Source organism: Penaeus monodon, chromosome 26 (assembly GCF_015228065.2).
Source record: "Penaeus monodon isolate SGIC_2016 chromosome 26, NSTDA_Pmon_1, whole genome shotgun sequence".
Taxonomy (NCBI): domain Eukaryota; kingdom Metazoa; phylum Arthropoda; class Malacostraca; order Decapoda; family Penaeidae; genus Penaeus; species Penaeus monodon.
Window position 1 is genome coordinate 8,924,466 of NC_051411.1, and position 22,472 is coordinate 8,946,937.

At 39.0% G+C, this 22,472-nt stretch overlaps 3 protein-coding genes across 3 annotated transcripts in view; 2 read left to right on the plus strand and 1 right to left on the minus strand.

Moving 5' to 3' along the window:
• The window catches only part of LOC119589884 (uncharacterized protein K02A2.6-like), a 1,666-nt gene extending 759 nt beyond the window's left edge, over nucleotides 1-907 (minus strand). The window contains exon 1 of the mRNA XM_037938519.1: nucleotides 1-907. This exon is cut by the window's left edge and continues 759 nt beyond it. Coding sequence (XP_037794447.1) covers nucleotides 1-895 — 895 coding nt within the window. The 5' untranslated portion in view covers nucleotides 896-907.
• Nucleotides 908-5,473: 4,566 nt separating this feature from the next.
• LOC119589562 lies at nucleotides 5,474-8,584 on the plus strand (the record flags this gene model as incomplete). Its single annotated transcript, XM_037938162.1, is given in 6 exon segments — nucleotides 5,474-5,507; nucleotides 6,560-6,667; nucleotides 6,838-6,974; nucleotides 7,084-7,408; nucleotides 7,992-8,185; nucleotides 8,507-8,584. Coding segments are annotated over 6 exon segments (876 nt in total), but the record flags the coding sequence as incomplete, so codon positions are not given.
• A 6,162-nt stretch (nucleotides 8,585-14,746) lies between these two features.
• Nucleotides 14,747-15,713, plus strand: LOC119589563. The gene is made up of 4 exons (XM_037938163.1): nucleotides 14,747-14,906; nucleotides 15,118-15,214; nucleotides 15,386-15,598; nucleotides 15,683-15,713. The coding sequence occupies exons 1-4, from the start codon at nucleotides 14,747-14,749 to the stop codon at nucleotides 15,711-15,713; spliced, it is 501 nt and encodes a 166-aa protein (XP_037794091.1).
• Nucleotides 15,714-22,472: the final 6,759 nt, after the last annotated feature.

Genomic DNA, 22,472 nt, shown 5'->3' on the forward strand with positions numbered 1-22,472 from the left:
TTCTTCTCAAGATACCTCCATTTTGTGTCTCCACTATATAGGATCGAGGTTCTTGGGATTTCTCAATGACTGTGGCGGGTGTCCATCTTCCAGTTATGTGGTCTTGAACTCGAACAGCTTGGCCTGGTAGGAGTATCTGTTGGTCTTTTGCTCCTCGGTCATAATACTGCTTTTGTGTGTCTTGCTTCCTCTTGAAGTTCTCATAGACTTCTTGTTTCTGCCTTTCCTTTGCAGGCAGGTGAAGGGGTAGATTGCTCCTCATCTTCCTCCCGTTTAGAAGTTCTGCTGGGCTTGGCAACTTGCTATCCAGTGGTGTGGTACGTATGGTTAACAATGCCATATCCGGATCCTGGTTGCTTCTTTTTGCCTTATCGATGGTGTTTTTGACTGTCTGAACAGTCCTCTCGATGAATCCATTGGACTGAGGATAGTGGGGTGAGCTTGTTATATGTTCAAACTCCCAGTTCGAAGCAAACTTAACAAATTCTTTAGAGCTGTATTGACGTCCATTGTCACTATATACTCTTTCAGGGACTCCATACTCAGAAAACAAATTCTTCAATGCCTTGATCACAGCCGTGCTTGTAACGTGTATGGGCATTTTTCTGATAATTGGAAACTTTGAGTAGTAGTCAGCAACAATCAGGTAGTCATTTTCTCCATAATGGAAAAGATCTGTTCCAACATATTGCCATGGTTGTGTAGGAAGTTCATGCGGGATGAGGGTTTCCTTTGTTTGCGACCTTGACGTTTCTTGGCATGTGGGACACTGCTGGACTATCTCTTCAATGTCCTTGTTGATTGAAGTCCAGTACACGGAGTCTTTGGCTCGAAGTTGGCATTTTGTGATGCCTTGGTGTCCTTCGTGGATGCGGTCAAGCACAAGTTTTTGCATTGATGCTGGGATTATAACTGCTGCCTTTTATCACCAGCCCATCTTCAATAGATAACTCGTCTCTGAAGGACCATTATTGTTGTAACATCCTTGGTAGATCTTTCATTGTCTCTGGCCATCCTTGGATAACAACTTCTTTTAGTCCATGGAGTGTGCCGTCTCTAGAGGTTTCCTGTCTAAGTTGGTCTAATTTTTCGTTGCTGAATGTAACATCTGTAGGTCTAGACCAATGTGTTGGTTGTCCGTTGATGGCAAACGTGACAGACCATCTGCTAATAAAAGATCTTTTCCTGACTTGTATCGGATTGTGACATCATAGTGCTGCAGCCTCATCAACATACGCTGCAGCCTGGGCGGTGCTGCTGTCAGATTCTTTAGCTGAATCATTTCTAGCGGTTTATGGTCACTCTCCACTTGGAATGCTTTGCCATATACATACGTGTGAAATCTTTCACATCCAAACACCACTGCAAGTAGTTCTCTTTCGATATTGGCATAGCGTTGCTCTGTTTCAGACAGAGACTTGGATGCATACGCAATAGGCTTGTTGTCTTGTACTATTGCAGCACCAATGCCTTTTTGAGATGCATCTACTTGTATGATTGTTGGTTTATTTGGATTGAAATGTGCCAGTGTTGCATCTGTGCACAGAATATCCTTTATGTGTTCAAATGCTTTCTCGTGGGTCGGTGACCATGTAAAGTCTATTCCTTTTTTTAGGAGACTTCTAAGCGGCGCAGTTTCATCAGCCAGGTTTGGGATAAATGGCGACATATAGGTGACCATCCCTAAAAATTGTTGCAGCTCTGTGACATTTCTAGGGCTCGGCAGTGCAAACTTGATGTCAAAGAGGCGTTGTATGCCAAACTTACATCCGTGGCAGACAATTGCCCCCAGCGAGACATTCGCATTGTTCTGGGTGACTTCAGTGCGGTATCCGGCTGTGATCGAGCTGGCTACGAGATGTCTGTTGGACCCCATGGCTCAGGAGCTGATCCCAGCAACGAGAACAGCCACCTTCTCCTGGACTTTGTTAGGTCCCAGAAAATGAGGATTTCTGGCTCCTAGTATCAGTGCTCCAACCCGCATCACTGGACATGTTATAGTGATATGGGTACTGTGGCCAAGGAGACCGATCACATTCTTGTCAGCACTAGAAGGAGGATCCTCCAGAATTGCAGGGTTTACTGGAGTGCCAAGTTCTGTGGCACTGACCATAGGCTGGTAGTGGCTACCCTACGAATTCACTTTAAAACTTTTTGTCCTTCAGTGGCCACTCTAGGATATTTCACTTAGACAGACTGAGGGAGGAGGAGTGTGCCTGTGGGTTCACCACGATAGTCTCTGATCGATTCACAGAACTTGAAAACCTGATGGACCCAGTTGCTATGTGGGAGCCCTTCAAGCACAAAACACTTGAAGCAGCGCAGGAGTCCATTGCTGTACACCGGAGGGCAAGGCAGAATTTCATCTCCCTGGAGACATTGGAGGCTGCTTAACCTTTTATTGACAGGCTTAAGAACTCACTGAGATCCATTAAAATCTAGTGATATGTGGCAATGGCCAGACAGTGGGCGTGGGAGTCCGCTGTGTTAAGCCGAACGTCCCGCTCCACTCGCTCTGGCATGTCGCCGCGCGTACAAGCTTACCCTGCCGAGAGACCCGTTTTCTATGATGTGTCTACATGTGACCCGTCAATAACGGGTTAAGTGTGTCGCATGGCTCGGCAGAATAGCAATCAGGACTTGTGTTGCGCTTTGGTGCGTAGGGCTCGGACACTGCTGAGAAGGGACAAGGAACAGTTCATCAGGAATATTACTGAGGAAGTTCAGGGCCATTTCTTGGTAAATGACCTCCGTCCTGCTTACTAAGCCCTGAGAAAGCTGAACTCTAAGCCCTCCTTGCAGATGACTGCATTCCGCTCAGTGGATGGACAGATCATCTCGGGTCATGTTGGTGATTTTGAGCAGCTGTACCAGGTAGACCCTCCAACAGTTAGCCTGGATGCAAGTGGTTTCACAATACCTGTGCCAGACCCACCCATCAGTGAGAAACCTCCTACCCTAACTGAAGTTATCCCTCTCTGGAAGGGGAAAGGGGATCATTGGGACTGTAGCAACTACCATGGAATTACACTGTTCAGTATACCAGGCAAGGTTTTCACCAAAATTCTTCTGAAACAGATCCATGACTACCTACTAAGGCACCAGAGACTGAAGCAGTCTGGCAAGTCCACAATAGATTGTATCCTAGTGCTTTGACTATTTGTGGAACGCCATAATGGGTTCGGTTGTGGGTTGCTTGCAGCCTACATCGATCTTAAGAAGGTGTTTAACTAGGTGCATTGAGAATTGCTATGGGAGATTCTGAGACTTAGGGGAATTCCAACACAGATTATTGGCCTAGTAGCAAGCCTAATACCAGTACTGAAAGTGCTGTAAAGTGTGGTGGGGGGCTGTTTAACTTCTTCCCTGTTAATTTAGGGGTAAGGTAAGGCTGTGTCCTTGCACCATCACTTTTCAACACCTGCATGGGCAGAGCTACTATCCAAAGTCAGAGTGGAGCAGCATTGGGTAATATCAAGGTCACAGACCTCAACTTTGCTGATGTTGGTAACCTATCTGAGTCTCTAGAATCACTGGTGGCAGATCTTGATGCATTTAGCAATGAGGTGAATCCCTTAGGCCTAAAGGTCTCCTGGACCAAGACCAAGATTCAGGACTTTGGGGACCTGGAATGGGAACCCGTTAGTCAATCCATGCTTGCAGTGAGGACTTTGAAGTCACAGAGAGCTTTGCATTGCATACCTTGGTAGCTTAGTCCATATCTCTGGGCTGTTAGACCAGGAAGTCAGTAGACAGATTGGTCTGGCAGCAGTAGCCATGAACTTGATTAACAAGAGCACTTGGAGATGTCAGTACCTATGCAGAAGGATCAAACTACATGTCTTCAAGGCCTTGATACTGCCAGTTTTGCTCCATGGAAGCAAAACCTGGACACTATCTAGTGCCTTGAAGTCTTGTCTTGATGTCTTTTGTAACAAGTCTCTTTGCTGGATTATGGGGTACAGTTGGCAGTACCATGTGTCCAAAATATACACCATGAGACCAACATGGGACCTATTACTTGCATAATCCATGATCTCCAACTCAGGCTATATGGGCACCTAGCTTGTTTCCCTGTGGAAGACCCTGCCTATCAGGTTGTCTCTCTGCGAGACAATCCTGGGTGAAGGAGGCCTGTTGGTCGATACAGGAGCTCATGGCTTGGGCAGCTCGACCAGACCTGTCACAAGAAGTTACAGATGGGCCAAGGGCCAGCCTGGAGACTCGCCATGAGGGACCCTTGTGGCTGGAAGTGAAGGGTGGATAAGGCCATGCACCCCCGTCGGCATTAGCCCCTTAATGATGATGATGATGATGATGATAAAATTGACAGTTTTCCTCCATGGATAAGATTTTTTGGATATGGATGAGAGACTTGTATCTTATCAGAAGCATAATTTCTGTTGAAAGATAGATAAGAAAGTTGTTATATTTATTTCCTTTAGTTTCATGGCCTTTTTATGATATTCTTTTCCTTATTTTATTCTCTCAAAGTCTCATAATTATCAAAACATGAATAGATATTTTGTTTGGAAAAATACTCACAAGAGTGATTATGAAATATCCTTGATATTTACATTTAAAAAGTTTTTCAAACAAAATGTTTATTACAAGAATGATGATATGCAAGAATAATTGAGAGTAATAGCAGTAATACCATATAAACTATAACCATGTGTATATATGTAGAATAATACATATATATATATACATATATATACATATATATATAAATAAATACATATATATACATATTATATACTATAACATATATATACTATATATACATATTATAATACTATATATATATATTATATATATATTTATATATATATATTATATATATATTTATATTTATATATATATATATTTTGTTTTTTTTTTTTTTTTTTTTTTTTTTTTTTTTTTTTTTTTTTCTTCTCTATGTAGATAGTGAAACCAGCCTTCAGAAACACAATATTTTAACAGATTTTGTCATGTAAATCTTGTTTTCTACAGCCCTCTTTCAACCACCTTGATGTGTGCTGAAGACCTGTACATTGTCGAGACCATGGCAACCCACTTGAACAGCACTACCATTGAAACTGCGAGTGAAGCACGAGCTAGCAGCTGCTCTGAATGGCTGATCATGATTCTGGACTTTACTTTCCCGATGACATCTTTGTGGATTGTTTACCCCGACTCGCTTCGCGGAGACTCCTAAGGTGTGGGAACTTGGTGAATGATTAGAGGTAGTGGTGGTATTTGGTTAGGTTGTATTGCCTTGTGAGTTTTTATAGTAAGGGTTAGAGTTCTTGTGTATTTTGATAATAGTAGGTTTTTTTTTCCACAATCATAGTAAAATTTCATGTGGCTTTGAACAGATTGTGGAGGCATTGTGAACCACTAAAGTAAGTGTGTCACGCCAGCATACAGACAAGTTATGAAAACCACCTTTTTGTTTTTTTGTTTTTGTCCACCTTATCTTTGGGAGGCTGATACCCAGTCAACAGATGGACAAACCTTAGGTTAGTTGTGAACTTTGTCATGGCAGTTAACCCGTTACTGCTGAGTCATGTGTATAGCCGTCATAACAAACCACTTGATCTGCTGAGTATGGCTATTCACGTGGCGACATGCTAGAGTGTGTCGAGGGGGAAAGTTCCGTTACATGTAATGGACTCTCACTTCCAGCGGTTGGACGGTTGCCAGAAATCACTGGAGTCTATGACGCCAAGAGATTTATAATACTGAGGGATTAACCCAATCACCCCGGATTTATGTCGTCCTTGTAGGTTTTTGTTTGGTGAATTTTGTTACATACAGATGGCTCCACATGTGCTCAGAGCCGTCCAAGGATTCTGTATCAGTAGCCCTACTCAACTGATCTTGATTTCCCCATTCCTTTGAATTGGCGGGAAATGCACTTTTTTCCTTTTAATACAATTGATACAATACTGTTATTATTGTTATTACTGTTATGAATTAATTAAAAGTATTATTAAATCTTGTTAACATTTAAGACAATGAAAATAATGCGAAAGATCCTTTCCAAAAGTCAAGGAAAAGGGTAAACAGGGTGCGAAGGGTAGGACCTAATAATGACCCCTTGATGACTAAGCAATTGTAGACCATACTAATGTGTGAATACAACAAATAAACCTGTGTTACAGTGGGCATGGCATGTATTCTTGCCAAACGTGGCGATTGGGTTAAGAGAAGTGGTTTTGTGAACATGTCAACAGAGAAAGGATTATAATTGTAGTTTATTGTTGTACTTGTGATATATATATATATATATATATATATATATATATATGTATATGTATATGTATATATATGTATATGTATATGTATATGTATGTATATGTATGTTATGTATATATATGTATATAATAAATGTATATATATGTATATATATTGCTTATATGTATATATATGTATAATATGTATATATATGTATATATATATATATATATTAATGTATTTTTTTGAAATGCTATAATTAGTGCAAAATAAAAAAAATCTGAGGATACTTCTAATTGGTCAGGTTAATGAATTGTATTTTTTTCACGTGCAGATTCTATCCATGAAGAAATGCCAGGGACAGTGACATCAGAATCATTTTCACAGAGGAGGGAAAGTGTAAAACGCAGGGAGATTGAAGTCTCATCCATATCAGTTAAAGGCGAGTGAACTATACAGTATTTTAATTAGCTGCATTGTCTCATTTACTGATGATTTGTTAATCATGTGTAATAAAAGAAAGATTTGCAATAGTATGGAAAAGTATCCTTGGTAAAAAGTAACGTCGTGTAGTATTTGTCTTGGAAGCAGTTAAAGAAACTTTCTCTTCAGGTTCCTTCTCTGTGCCTAGTATGTGTGTTGAGCTGCGTGGAGATGTAGGTGAGAAGGAAAAACCACTTGTCAATTTACTTCTTGAAGAGATAAAAGCCTCCTATGAGTCTTGTGAAGCATACAAGACACGAACGCAGGTATTTCTTCTAATTTTTTTGCTGATTTTTAAAAACTACATCCATCGACATTAATAAGTTCCAAGAAATTATTGTGACAAACGTGAATTGGTTCATTTTCCACCCACAGGTTACCCTTCGCTCACTGATGATGGAGGACCTGCAGCAGCTGGACACAAATTCACAGCACAGGTTCCTCATGAAGTCGGACACGCTACCACTGCAGTCGCCAGATGGCCCGGCTCCTTACGGGATGCATCTGCATCCAGGCCACCATCCCCACATGCATTTCCTGAAGGAGCACCATGTTCCTGAATTCATATCAACCTCCTGTCCTGAGCACTACCCTCACCAGCCAGTCTGCTTCACCTCATCCTCATTACCTGACAAGCTGAAGATGGAAAAGCCATTTTTCAAGGCAGCTCAAAAACCTGTACCAAGGAGGCATTTGGAAAGTGAAGTAACATCCGTTGGATTTAATGGTAATGTTCATAATGAAACAGTTAACTTGTGGGCTACCAGCAGATCAGAGCCCATTACCACTTTTCTACTACTGGGGATTTCTTTTCTCTCTCATTTTTTAAATAGACTGACATTGGTATTACTAGGCAAGCATAATGTTACAAGGTGGGTGAGTGGAAATACTAGCACATTTTTATGTTGTTTTGCCTCTGGAAGGTGGGGTAGCTTAATGATATCACTACAAACTGGTGTAACCACAAATGTCTATGTTGTAATAATATTAATGTGACAATTTTTATAAACCTTGGATGTATACATCTGGCCTTGGCAGCTGCAATACCACTTTTTCAGAGTTGTGTATATATACAATTTGGATAGGTCTAAGGTTTAGTTTGATTGCTTTGCTCTTGGTTGTATTGTATGTTGCTAACTTTTGATTAATGAACTTGCATTATGAGAAAAGGAAAAACACAAAGTTAGATTTTATACTACTAAAATATTGTGATGAATCTGAAAATAGCTTGTATCAAAGGAAACACATATTTTATTTACTATCTTCCTGTCTCTTTGGAGAAGGTGTGTCATCACAGAGCCCAAGAACAAGCATCAAGCCCGGGGGCAAGGCAACCATGAGCCCCAGTACCCCCCCACCTTCACCCACCCCAGGTGAGGGGGAGGAGGAGACCCTTAGGCCGGACACCACACTTGTCACCATCACCATCTCTACTATTGACAAAAAGTGCCCTGAGTTCCACAGCAAATATGATGGTGTAAGTATGATTTGGTGTTTTGTATTCCTCATAGAGGTTATAGCTGTTTTAACCCTTCTTCCTTATATAAAGGTGAAAAAAAATAAATGGAAAAAGTGGTAACTTATCTGAGTTTACTGCACAGTGTGAAATTGTTATGTAGTTCTATTGACTATTATTGTAACTAGAAATATGCAGCTGTAGAAAAATTAATGTGGCTATTGAAGTTGAAAGATATGCATCATATTCATAATTTTCTCTGTCAGTTAAACTTTGAATCATGTTACCTATACATTTTCCTAATCCTTTGTTAAAAAGACCCAGATCGCTTCATTGACGTAGATTTCAACAGTCACTGAACACTGTCCATCCAACATCCCTTCTTGGGTTATGGTGTTAGATTTCTTCAGCAGTTACTGAGCGCAGGATGGCTCTCCTTCAAAGAGTGATGGAAAGGTCAATCCTGATACTTCCTGTCATCCCTCTGCTAAGGGTAAGGGATATGTGCTGAAATTATAGTCTTTATGGGTTTTATTTTTAATTGTAATAATTGCACTCTTCGATTTTTTCCCCACCCAAAAATTCTCTCATAATAATGGCATATTTTTAAAATACTTTAATTTTGTCACTGAGATTAGACAATCAAACTTTACATGGCTATGTTTATCTTCCAAAGTGCCAGTTGTCCAAGGCATCCCTCCCTGCAGAACCAAAGAAAATGGTTTTAAAACAAAATTTCTTACCTTGGTTATCAGGTGACCATTAAACATATTACAGGCTATTTTTACCTCCAATTCACCATATAATCTTCTAGGCATGGGAATGAACTGAACACTATCATGGAGGTACAGGTGCGATCTCTCACCCTATCCTGATCAAGTTCCGAGTGTGAGCTAGCCCCAGGCAAGCATCTCGCGTTCTGGTGCGGTCTGTGGGATCTTGAGGGAAATCTGACTCTACTGAGGCACTAGGGCCCTCTTCTTTTGTGGACTGCACAAGCCATTGGCATCTTACCGGAAAAGTTCATCACCACCGGGATACAGAGGCCAGACGTTCCAGCTGTGGTATGCTGATTTAGAATGCAAGGGAAGGAAATGATCCTGCATCAAGTACTTTATTTTTGTGTTTTAAAAAACCATGGCTAGAAGTTATTGGTATACATGGAGATGATGTGTTATCATTACAGTGATATGAGTGAAGATGACATTCATCCTTGTTAATTGCAATAGAGTATTGTATTTAAAAATTGAGGGATAGCTAATGTATTATTATGTTGTACTCACCCAACTAAATAAAAATCTTTTGTTTATGCATTAATTGTATGTATTTTAGTGAAGATCTGTAGGAGTAAGATTTTTGAATTCTAAAAGAGAAGCTCAAGTGTTTACTGGTTTAATACATGTTTCTTTGGGCTATTTAGTACTCTTTAATCCAATTTCAGACTTACATTTTGGAATTTAATTTTTTGGCAGGTATGGGCATGATGATCCTGAGATGCTGAGGGAATGTGATATTCGTGTGACTGAAAATGTCTCTGTGATGTACCTACACACTCCATCGCTTGCCTCAGAACTTCCCAGATTTTGTACAGGAAGTTTTAATCGTTAAGAGATATTGTGTCCAAGATGGAGAGCTACTAGTCTGAGATTAAAGGTAATTAAAACTCCTTAGTGGTTTACTTTTTGTCATGAATATATATTGTCGAGTTGAAACAGAGGGCTGGAAGTCCTGATTGTTATAAATTAGGATGTAGTTGTAGCACCATTCAATTTTTATAGCTTGATTAACAGTGGTTATTAGTCATATGATAGCAAAGGATGATGCCAGGTTAATTTCCGCATCTTATTTTTATCAATACAAGGTTAATCAATTTGCAGAGGTTCACGTGTATCACTGGACATCACTGCGGGCTCATCCTGTTATTATTCATCCCCTGTCTAGTCGATCATAGACACTTCTGGTGGCAGAACAGGAAGCTTGACCATAACCAACAAGTTTCCGCTGGCAGGTTCAAAAGGAACCATAAGTCCAGGTGGGTGATTGTATCTTGTGGGTAATACCTTTTGAAATCTGAAAAAAATTTACCTTTTGAAGGTAATTGTTTTGTCCCAGATTTTAAGTGACACAAGCCTAATGGATAAAACTATTTTTGTCCTTTGTGCCTCCTCATCAGTACAGCGGCAGAGCCTTGAGGAAAGTTTTGTGTCTTTCATTATCCAAGTGGTGTCAGCTGGACCGCTTGCAAGGTAGAGAAGTTGATATTTCCCATTTGTTTTAAGAGTTGTGGTGATTATTATGGATTCATGGATTCTATTAACGACAGGATATTTTTTGGATATTTACACACACACACACACGCACCACACCACACACACACACACACAACACCACACACACCACACACACACCACAAAAAAAAACAAAAAAAAAAAAAAAAAAAAAAAGATTCTAAATTATGACTTTTTTTTATTAGGATTATTATTATTTGACATGAATACTAAAAAGGGCATCCTTCTATTGTTCCTTTCATTGGTCTCGTGTTTCCAGATCCGGTCCCACAGTAGACCCGGACCCAAACCTGTCCTACCTCAGTGACTCGGATTATGGAGGTGACCTGAGACAGCAGGCGCTAGCAGTAAGTGCCTCCCACAAGGGCCTGTCGTGATGTCATTTAATAGACCTATTGAACATGGACCTCTACCAAGCGCACAGAGCCACAACGACCCAAGTACATTCAGCAAAAAGCAAAAATGACGAAGGGAATGAAGAAGGAAGTTGGGGCAGGGTGACGAGGACAGTGTCGAGTGGATGTTTAAGGCTTACGGTGTTTGTTCTACACGGGAAGTCGACTGCTTTCAGGCGAAATGTTCGATCAAGCCTGCGGTGGAGAGAACCTGGACACTGCCATTAGTCACGCAGGTATGTCGATGATTCTGTGTTTTGGGCTTGGCTTTGGGGTTTTTAGCTATAGTGCACTGATGAGAGATGAAAATGTAATGTCTTTAATCTTGTATCCTCAATCTGTCTATGTATCTCTCTATCAATCTGCAGTACTGTCTGGTTTATCTCTGTACTGTCCTATCTTTCCCTAAAAACAGACAGACGACAGACAGACAGATTGTAGAGGCGGGCAGAGGAGAAAGTGAGTGGTGAATGATGAATTATGAGTGAGTGAGTGATGGAGTGTGAGAGTGAGTGAGTGAGTGAGTGTGAGAGTGAGTGAGTGAGTGATGTGAAGGGGTGAGTGAGTGAGTGTGAGAGTGAGTGAGTGTGAGAGTGAGTGAGGATGAGTGTGAGAGTGAGTGAGTGAGTGAGTGGTGATAGTGAGTGATGAGTGAGAGTGAGTGAGTTTGAGTGAGTGAGTGAGTGAGTAGTTGTGTGTGTGTGTGTGTGTGTGTGTGTGTGTGTGTGTGTGTGCGCGCGCTTGATGTTCATTTTAGGATTTTGAGTTAATAAACATAAAAAGTGTTTATGTTACGTGTAATAAATAAATATGCAACAATTTATCAGAAGCATTAGTAATACCTGGCAAATATATAGATGTCAGTAGATGATACAATTTACTGTCTTTTTAAGTGCGGATATGCTATTCCTGGGCACAGTCAAGAAGGTCCATGCCACCATCCACACAGCAGAGTACAAGTTTATCCGTGGATTGCTTATGTATAACTTTGGGGAGCCTTTGCCTTCCCCTCCTCCTATATACCTCTACCAAACACAGCCACAGCAGGTAAGCATAATTTTGAGGTGCCATCTGAGTCCAGACTTCATTAATAACTGTAAATTTGTTGTCAATATGTATCACATATTAAAAGAAATAGTTTTTAATTTATAGAAATAGAATATGCCGTACCATATGTGAACCTGAAGCACCAATTACTTTTCTATACCTGGTATGACCGAGGGTCATTGTGGAACCTCCTCACAATCATTCTTCAATTTGGACATGTTACCCGTGAGTTGGAGAATCTTGAAAGAGTCGAACGTTCTGAGACCAATCCCCTTGCCTGTGTCACTTCAATCAGCTCGAGCTAACCTTTGAGAGCTTTTCGCGGATCAATCCAACACAGATGTGGATCTAGTAGTCCGCAGGAAATCCTAATCAGTGACACGAGATTTGAGGGTCAGTTGAAGGGTCATAGATTTTTGCTCATTTGTCTTTGGATTTTGTTAATTGTAAATGTAATTTGGGATCTAATAGCATGGAATAGGTTCTGAGATAGGGGATATTGGTTAAGAGTCACATGATTATTTGCAAGATGTGTTTTTAGTGTCAGGTATTGATACGGCTAGTTTGTTTTATCTGTAAATGTATTGAATTTTACTAGATGCTTTTATTCGTTTTCAACCCTGTGGTGTTATGTGTGTATGTCATAGAGTGGTATCTTGAAATATTTCTCTGTAGATTTGTTTTGACCATAGGGTTTTTGTTTATACTTATGGTTGCATATATTCTACAAGTATATCTATTTCTTTTTCCTTTCCAGGGCTTCCAATTAATAAGAAGATCAAATTATCTTCACAACATCTTGCGAGCCCACACCTTTAAAAAGTGCAAAAAATGACACCAGTGTGCAGGCGAAGTGCTTATAGGTATTGCCATATTTTGGAATAAGTTGTAAAAGGATGTGTTTTTCATATTGATATTTTTGTATATTATTATGTTTTATAGTAATAAAAAATTTTTCAAGAAGTATTTTGAGAATTATGGTTTTCCATACTTTGCTCTTCATAAAATTCATTACTACCTTTTTAAATGTAAACATGGTAAAGATAAGCTATTTACTACCTTTTTAAATGTTAACCATAGTATAGATTAAGCTATACTAGCCTTTTTAAAAAACATGTTTAACCAAGTAAGATAAAGCTGTCATTACATTCATTATGACTTCCCAATCACAAAATATGTCACAAGATTTACCATCTTCTTAATAACATGAGGCTAATGGGAATCTTGACTGGTGGATGGAAAGTGCTGGACTTCTCTACACGATGCCGATGACCCATTCTTGCGGTGGGAGAACTTGTTATACAAGTTTGTTAGTTTTTTATATGTGTCCTTGAACTTGACTGTTTTTTGGTGGAAAAACAAAGGGGAAATAATTAATACTGTTGAACTGATACAATTCTGAACTGTGTGCAGGTAGTGGTACGTCATGCAGCGCCCACCCAGGAGTCTCATACATCACAGTTATGCAGCCACTGACTCCTCTCATGTTCTCACCCTATTCATACTCCTATCCTTAGATCACCTCATGGCAGTCCCCACAACCTCATTCTCCACAGCCACCAGTCCCCTCGCCACATCCCCTATCGTGGGCTGGCAGATGGAGTTTCAGTCACACAGTCCTGCCCACCACGACTGAATCCCATGGTTGAGTCGACAGGTGTCATGACCAAGCATGCTCTTATCCAAGACACACAAAGTTCCTTTGAACTGAGCTGAAATCACAGACTCAGAGCTGTGGTATTGGAGAACACATCTTTTGGGATACGAGCGCAGTCATATTAAAGGTTGGTGGGATCAGTAGGTGGGGAATGAACGTTGGATTTTTATATCTTTTTGTAGGTAGTTCTACTTTAAGAAATATTGTTATAGCCTTGGCCCGATTTTTGTTGAAATATGTTGTAGAAAAGAATAATTTTATGTGATGGGACTTCATTATATATTTATTTTTTTATAGTAGCACAGTGCATCATCAGTTGATCGACCACGCACCAAGAAACGCCCTCTTTCATGCACTTGAACCAGTGTGAGCTATACTCATGTATATTCAGCCTGGAGGATGATACTGCTCTCCTCATTATTGACTGTCACCATCAACATTGAAGTCAATGACAGATTACTGGCATAATCACCAGTGGACATTCCAATGTGTCAATGGCAGTGCAGGCATACTGTTGATGTAAGTCATTTGACATATTATTCACAATAAATACTTCTGTAACCAAAGCTATTATTTTGATTGAAAGTGTAATTATAGCTACCTTTAGAACTTGCCCTATTTTATTTTACATAGGTGGTCATGCACAAATTAAATATTCGTCTGAGTTACCATGACATGAAAATGTTCCAACAAATGCTGGAGTCCATTCCAAAGCAGCGTGAAGTTGCCAGGAAGCCTTCTGTATCGAAAGAAAAAAAGCAGCCTGCAATTTTCCAAGGTTTGTATTTCCTCTATACAAGTAAAAGAATTGGGTTTGTAAACTTTTATAATCTTTGTGGAAAATGATTTAGAAGGGAGAAATGAGTAAACCCAGCAGTGCTGGCTATCAAGAAATTACTCAGCATCATAACTCTAGTGATTTCTGGCACGTCAGTTTCCAATGCGAGTCTGCTACATGTAGTGACTTCCCCTCCTTATTCTTCTAGCATGTTTGTGCCAATGGTATGGCATGTACTGTTTTGTTGTGAATGCTCTAACACGTGTAAGGTGTTTAAGGATGACTTTCCAGTTTTGTTTTATGACCTCTTTTTAATTTTTCCAACAGCTCAGTCGATAAGTTTGTCATCTTTGGGATTCCGGCCTGCGAATTTGCACCCGTAGCCCCTGGAGTAGAATGTGAGGTAGGCCTTGACGAATGCTGCTCTTTGGCTTAACGCACAATGCCCACCTGTACCTGACTCCCGACAGTAACAGTCCAGGACACCACGGCAAGACAGGCACCATCACTTCCCATGCTGTGGAATCAAGATCAGGGAGTGTCATGTGTGTGAACTGGCGGTGTTGTGATGTCCCCAGTTGCTTGAGATTTCCTCTCCTCGACATCTTGGTTAAGAATCAGGTAAATGTTTTTCTAGTTGTGTGAACTTGATGTTCCTTTAGATATTACAAATGAAAATTAATAAAAGTAGGGAAACCGGGATAATCTTTCCCTGTTCTGTTGGCTTTGAGAGTTTTTATTACATTTTTATTAATTTTTTTAATCCATTACAATGCTTATATTTGCAGGATTGGCAAGGAAAAGGATCAGCAAAGCTGCTCTCTCTCAGTTGAACTACTATAATCGAGCACTGTCTGGTTGGGAGCCGTTCTTAGAACCTTGGCGGTAAGTATACTCATTTATGTGGACTCATTGAATTGTTCAGGTGAATCAGCTTTATAACTTTTCCCAACCATCAACAATGGCTTGCAGAATTTATGTGCAACATTGACAAAAAAAAAAAAAAAAAAAAAAAAAAAATCAGGGCATGAGTTTGTTTTCCATTCCATATTTCAGGTGTGGAGCAGAGTGGGACAAGACTCCATCAAAAGATCTTACTGGGGAGCGGTTGTCCTTGAGTGTGAAGACTGAAGATACTGTGAATGTGAACGTAACTAATACCTTGCTGGAATTGTACCACATGGTGAAGAACAACTGGACTTTAGATTATTACAACAGAGACGGTTGTATTCATAGTGTGCTAATTATGTTGCATATTTTGCTGTTGATGTGTGAGTTAAGTTTCTTGCATATAGAGAATAGAAAGGTTTGACAGTTGAATGTATAAATTAATTATATATCACATGTTTCTAGGCTGGAGATTGAGACACTTGTGTCCCAATGAAGGTGGAGGTAAAAACTTTGGTGTCAGTCCCTCAGGTTACAGACGACGTTCACCCTTTATACCCTTTGCACTCAAGAATGACACTGGATGCAATCTTTGTTTTGCAACCATGACAACAACTCCAGACAGGTATGGTTGTTAAGACTGTCATGATGAAAGTTAAGTTGATGTTACTTTAAGGTTTTTGATGAATTTGTAGTTACTGAAGGAGTTCTTCAAAAAAGTTGCAATTGATATATTTATGAGTTTAACTTTATTTTAGTGTTTTATATAATGTTTTTCAAAATAGTGCCATATTGGTATAATACTTTAGCTTGTATATTTGTTCAAAGCTGGAGGCAAATTTGGTAATCCTTTGATATTGAGTATATAGGCTATATTGTACCAATGTATTATACAATAGTTATATTATACAGTAGCTTCTTTCAACTTTTTGATCTCTGTCATTTTCCAGTATGGCTGATGTTGAGAGCCTGGGCAGCTCATCATGCCGAGGTAGACTGGATAAGTGTACCAGCTGGTAACACGGTCCCCTTCTCCTTTGAGGGCCGTGGAATGCAGCGCCATCGAGATACCCATGAGCTTAAGGTTCACCAGCTGTTGGTCCAGGTGGATGGTTGGCAGGCAGTTGGTCCTGTCACAGTGGATAAAGTTGGGGTATTCTTCAGGCTTGCGGTGTCACAGCCAGTGGGAGCCTCATCACATCTATGTAGCTTGTATTTAGTATTCTTTTGTTAGATTTTAGTTAGATGATAGATTTGAATTTATATTTTTGAGTGTGTGTATATAATCTATTTATGGAATCCTTTCTCTCTCTCTCTCTCTCTCTCTCTCTCTCTCCTGCTCCTACCCATCTCTCTCTCTCTCCTCCTCTCTCTCTCTTCTCATCTCTCTCTCTTCTCTCTCTCTTTCTCTCTCTCTCTCTTCTCTCTCTCTCTCTTTCTCCTCGTCTCTCACGTCTCTCATCGTCCATCTTTCTCCTCTCTCCACTCTTTCTCTCTGCTCTCCGTCTTCTTTCTTGCTCTCTCCATCTCTCCTCTCTCTCTCTCTCTCTCTCTCTCTCCTTCGTCTCTCTCTCTCTCTCTCTCTATATTATATATTATTATAATATATGTATATATATATATATATATATATATATATTATATATATATTATATATATATATTATATATAGATATATTAAAATGTATTATAATAGGTATATATACGAGTATATTTATTAACTTATATGATTTTCATGATTTAAGTATCGATGTATGAAGTGAGTGGAGAGATATGAGGAGATGATAAATGTAAGACTGTATGAAGTATTATTATTTGATAGTGATATAGTACATGTAATAATGAGCTATAGTATACAGTTATGAAGTATGTTGGTCAAGTGTATCAGTGATTAATATTTTATGATTTAGTCATTTCTCTATATTTCTATGATATATATATTACTATTATATATTCTTATATTTATATTTTCTTATTTATCTTACTATAATTATATATATATATATATGATATGTTATTATTATATATATATTATATATAATTATTTATATAATATATATATATATAATAATTAATATATTATATATATATATAATTAATAATATATATATATCATAATATATATATATATATTAAATATAATATTATATATATTAATATAATATATTATATATATATATATATATATATATATATATGTATATATTATATAATAATTATATATATATATAATAATATATATATTATTATATATATATATATATATTAATATATATATATATATATATTATAAATAATATATATATTATATATATATATTATATTATATAATTATATAAATTATATTATATTTTAAAAATTTTTAAAATTTTTATATATTTTATATAAAATTTTATTTTATTTATATAAAATTTTATAAAATGTTATATATATTTATTATAAAATATTTAAAATTATATATATATATATTTATTATTTATATATATGGGGCCCGGGGGCCCGGGAATGGTTGGGGCGCCCGGACTCAAAAACTGTCACGAGGAAAACTGATTCGGGGGTTGGGAGTCACCGGCCGGCGCGTTTTTCCCCTTTGGGCAAGGAATTCCCACCTCGTTTTCCCTACCAAAGCACTGGGGGGCCAAGCCACCCCAAGTCAAGTGCTGGTCCGAACCCCGGGATAAATAGAGAAATGATTACCAAAAAAAAATGGTAACCGGCATTTTTCCGGGGAAAGGAACTGGGGCCCCCTCCCACTTTCTCACTCCAAGAGCATCAAAACATAAAACTACTTTAAAAGAAATCATGTGTGCCACGGCGGCTCAGACTTTGAACCAAACCGTTAAAAGAAAGAATATATATATTATATAATATATATTTAAAATATATATATATATACCCCTAAAAAAAACAAAAAAAACAAAACACCAAAAACACAAACACCCCAAAACACACCCCACAAAACCAAAAACCAAAACACTCCTCCTCTCTCCCCTTTCCCCCCCCTCTCTCTTCTCTCTTCTCCTTCTTCCCCCATTTTCCCTTTTCTCCTCCTTAAAGCCCCCCTCCCCCAAAAGGATTTTTCTTTTTGTTAAAACTCTCTCCTCTCCCTTCTTTTCTTTTAATTTCAACGGTTCCCCCCCTGAATTGCACTTGAAAAAAATGAAATCTTTCTAAATTTTTGTTATTCTCCCTTCCCAACCCCTTGGTTTAATATCTTTTGGGTCCATTCCCCTAAAAAAGCATTAGCCATAAATATTCCCCCCTTTTTAAATTAGGGGTGGTTTTTAATCTTTGGCAAATTCCCCGGATTGGTTCCCTTCCTAAGCAGGGCCTCAACCAAAATACTGGGGTACGGCAAAAACCAGTGGTTTTTTGGGGCGAAACCCCCCCCCCCAAATTAGGGGTAAAACCAAACAACCCAAAACCCCCCCCCCCCCCCCCGTTTGATGGTTTTGATGCATAAGGTCTATGCCCGGGGAGGAACGACATAAACCCCAAACATTTGTTGTCCGAGATAAAGATTTTGGTCCCAAAAATCCAAAATTATGGTGGATATTTTTTGTTCGAGGTTCCTGAAATAATCCAAAAAGCGACGAGCAATTAGTTCACCCTAAACTTCAGGGTCCGAACTATGTATTTTAAAAACAGGGGCGACTTTCGATTTAGGATGGGAACTGACTTGAACTTTAATGAATAAAGTGAAGAATTTTACTCGATATCAAAAATTCCTTTTTGTTCGGACGGCACAGGGAAATTTACAAAAAATTTGGATGAATATTCCGGTAATCCCAAAAAATAAAACCGGGGTTGGGAAACCCCCGTTCCCTTTTACCCCGGAAGGGGCTTTGTGTTCAAAATCGAGGAATTCGGACCCAGCTATTATTTGGTATTTTATACAAAGGGAAAACGTATTTAGACCCCCGTATTTGATGTTCTATGGGGAAAAATGACAGACGTACTGCCCGGCTTTTTTAAAAAGATAAATTTTTTTAAATTTTGGCCTGCCCACGGGTATAATATTTCCCCTCGTCAATGCTACCCTGGTATAAAACCCTTCCCCGGGTTTCAACACTCATAAACCCCTAATAATTAAAAAAACTACAAATGAATAGTCATTGGAAAAAAGAATTTTTTTTGGGGGATGGGCCCCTTTCTCTTGTTAGTCCCTCTTAATCTCGGGGGCAAAGAAAAGGGGGGGTTAACCCTCGAATTCTTATATGGGTCCTGTTGTTTTTTTTTCTGAGCAGTGCTACCCTAAAACCCGCATGATAAAAAAAAATGTTCCGCCATGGAAAACATCGTGAATAAATTTATATGCAGTTAGAAAAATGCTAAAAAATTTTTTAAAGGGATCCCAAGAAGGGGTTTTTAAACCGGGGGCTGTGAGACGGAGTATAAATATATTCCAATTAGAAAGGGTTAAATTTGGGGGAAGCTTTTTAAAATCCCTGTTAACTTCAAACCGCTTTGGGGGGATGGTTTTTTCCCACGCAAAGAAAACATCTAAATTTTCTACCCTTTGAGAACCCCTTTTTTCTACAGGTTTTTTTTTGGTTTTTGGGGGACCCTAATTTTTTGGGGGTGAAAGCCCGGGGAAGCTTCCGGGGTACTGGAAGATCTGATCAATACGTCAAAAACCCTAGAATTTTTTAGAAATTTAAAGCACTAAATTGGGCGGGGGGCACCGTTGTCAGAGTTTTTTATCCGGATTTTTTAAAAAAAACCAGATGATTTCTTGGGGTATTTTTGGATGGGCTATTTTTAGTAATTTTAGCTGGGGCGATGGCAAAATTTTAAAAAATTTTTTTTATTATTGGGACAGAAGGCTTTACAACTGTTAAATAGGGGGAAAGGGGAAAAGGGGAAAAGCCCGGAGTATTCCCTGGGTCGCAGCTTACCAGATTGTTCCTTGACCTAAAACAGGACTCCTTGGGCCCAAGAAAAAAACAAACCCCCTTCATGGTTAAATTGCGGAGCAAAAGGACGAACATCGAAGGGAAAACCCGTTAAACACCAACTGGGAGAAAATTTTGTTCCCCCTTTTGGGCCTATTGTCGGTGCCTTTTTGGAGTAGGCAACTCCCGGATGTAAAAAACTGTGTTAAAGATTTCCCCCGGGCTGAAAAAATTTTAATTTTTAAATAAAAAAAAATGTCACTGGGGAAAACGTTCAAAACCCTATTTTTTGAAGGACAAAAGGCAAGCAAATCAATTAACTTTTAACCCACGCCCCGGGTAATGTTTTTGAATGCGCGTTTGTATTTTCCTATACGGGTCCCATAGGACAAAATCTCACAAAATGATATCCATGAAATAGAATCGGCTTCAAATAGGCCCCTTTTAGCCGTGTATATTGGGCTAATTTATTTAGCATGCCTTTTTTTAAATCTAACGATCCCGTATTCCCGTAAAAGCGTCAACTGGCATTTTTTTAGAAGACCTTACAGGACTTATAGCTTCAAAGGATCGAGGGGCCCCTTTGGGAATTCCCTTAATTTTCCCCTTCATGCCCAGAAAAACTCCCAAAAAAAATAAAACCCCGGTGACGTAAAACGGAAAATCCCGAAATTCACACCAAAGGGTATATGAGAAAGATAGTAAAAAAGTAAAAGAGGAAGACGATACAAGAATTTTTTCGTATAAGAGATGGGTTATTTTTCTTGAGGGTTTCCCAAAAACCCCGAACGGCCCCGGCCCCCCATTAAAGAACTTAAAGGGCATGTTTTTTACGATAAGTGACGGTGAGAAACAATTCGAAACACTACCTTTTTTCCCTGAAAAACGAACAGCGATAAAAATAACCCACAAAAAAGAAAAATTATTTTGAAAAAATAGTGGTCACTACCGCACCCCAAATCCCGGGTTACTTTTTGGCAATGTCCGGTAGCTTACAGAGTTGCCTGCTAAATATCAGAAACTATTAAGCCCCGGCCCCCGTGCCCTTTTATGATGAGGGGCAAAACCCGTTGATGGCAAAAAGTCAACGACGCGGTAACATACCCCAATTTCTACTGCCCACGGGGGGCTGGACTCCCCGGACTTCGTATACGCCATTACCCCCGCTGGGTGGGGCAAGCAGTGGGAGTAACGGGGGTGTGGGGAACCCCCTTTCCCCAAACCAAAAAGCGTCCCATTTCCCGTCACGGGGTTTTTAAAACGGGAATGCTGATTGCAACATGTAGGCTTGTGACGCAAAAAAAAAATAGTGCTACAACTCAGAAAGATTTTTCAAATTTTAAAGGGAAAAACCCCTTTGATTCTTCGCAAATAGGGGAGGGAAGCTCGTTTACCCTCTAAGCTACTATGGTCCAAAGCTAATAGGGGGTTTTAAAAAAAGTTTCATGGTTTTGGGATATTATTTTGGGGATTTAAACACAGACCTCTCCCAAACCCGTTCCGCTTTCGTCACTCCAAAAAAAACCGCTTTCCCCTCTGAAACTGGCATTAAACCCCTACTTACTGCCAGATTGGGAAACCAAAAAACTACAAACGTGAGCCTCTCTTATGTTTTCAGTTATTAAATTTAAAAAAATGTTTGTGAATCACTTGGGCCGCCGTTGGGGTTTTTTCATTCGGGTAACCCGGAATACATTGGGGTTTCCTCGATACCTGTTTTCCCCGACACGCCAAAAAGGGGGCGTTTGGTTTAAATGGTAAGCAAATTTTTAAAAAACCAAAATTTTATATGGGTTTTTATAAGACAGAAAAAAATAAGAAACAAAAAACTTGAAAAAGAAATATTTGGGATTTTCCCCGCCCCCATTAGAGGGCAAAACCCCCCTCATTCCCATCCAAAGGTTTAAATTTTCCCAAATTTTGAAATCAAGATCCTAATTTCCCGGGGGCGCCGACTAAAGTATCCCCAACCTAAAAAAACCACAAGAAGGGCCAGGTTCCCCTACTTGATTTTTTTCGGGGTTTAAAATTCTTTTCCCAGGTTTTTCTTCCTTAAAAGGGCCCAAACCCCCCCTATTTGGATTTCCCGAAAAAACCAAAATGAACGGGCAGATAAACAAAATCTTGGGAAAAAGTTCGAAGCTGAAATTATTGAAAAAATGAAAAAAGCCCCCACATTATTTGAGCAAAAGAAGGGGGAAAAAATAGTCCTTCAGGCTGAATAAAAAATTTCCCTTTGTTTTTATGTGTAAAAAGACAGTTATAAATTTTTTTTTGGGCGGTTAAAAATTCTTTAACTACTGAATATAAAAATTCCAAATTTAAATTTTTTTTGGGGCCAAACCCCGAAACAAAGGGGG

Bases quoted from the DNA above. Each gene is read 5' to 3' on its own strand.
- LOC119589563 (XM_037938163.1), top strand. From the start codon at position 14,747: ATGCTGCTCTTTGGCTTAACGCACAATGCCCACCTGTACCTGACTCCC. The intron at 14,907-15,117 runs GTTGCTTGAGAT...TTATATTTGCAG, and splicing joins GCGGTGTTGTGATGTCCCCA to GATTGGCAAGGAAAAGGATC. The intron at 15,215-15,385 runs GTAAGTATACTC...TCCATATTTCAG, and splicing joins CCGTTCTTAGAACCTTGGCG to GTGTGGAGCAGAGTGGGACA.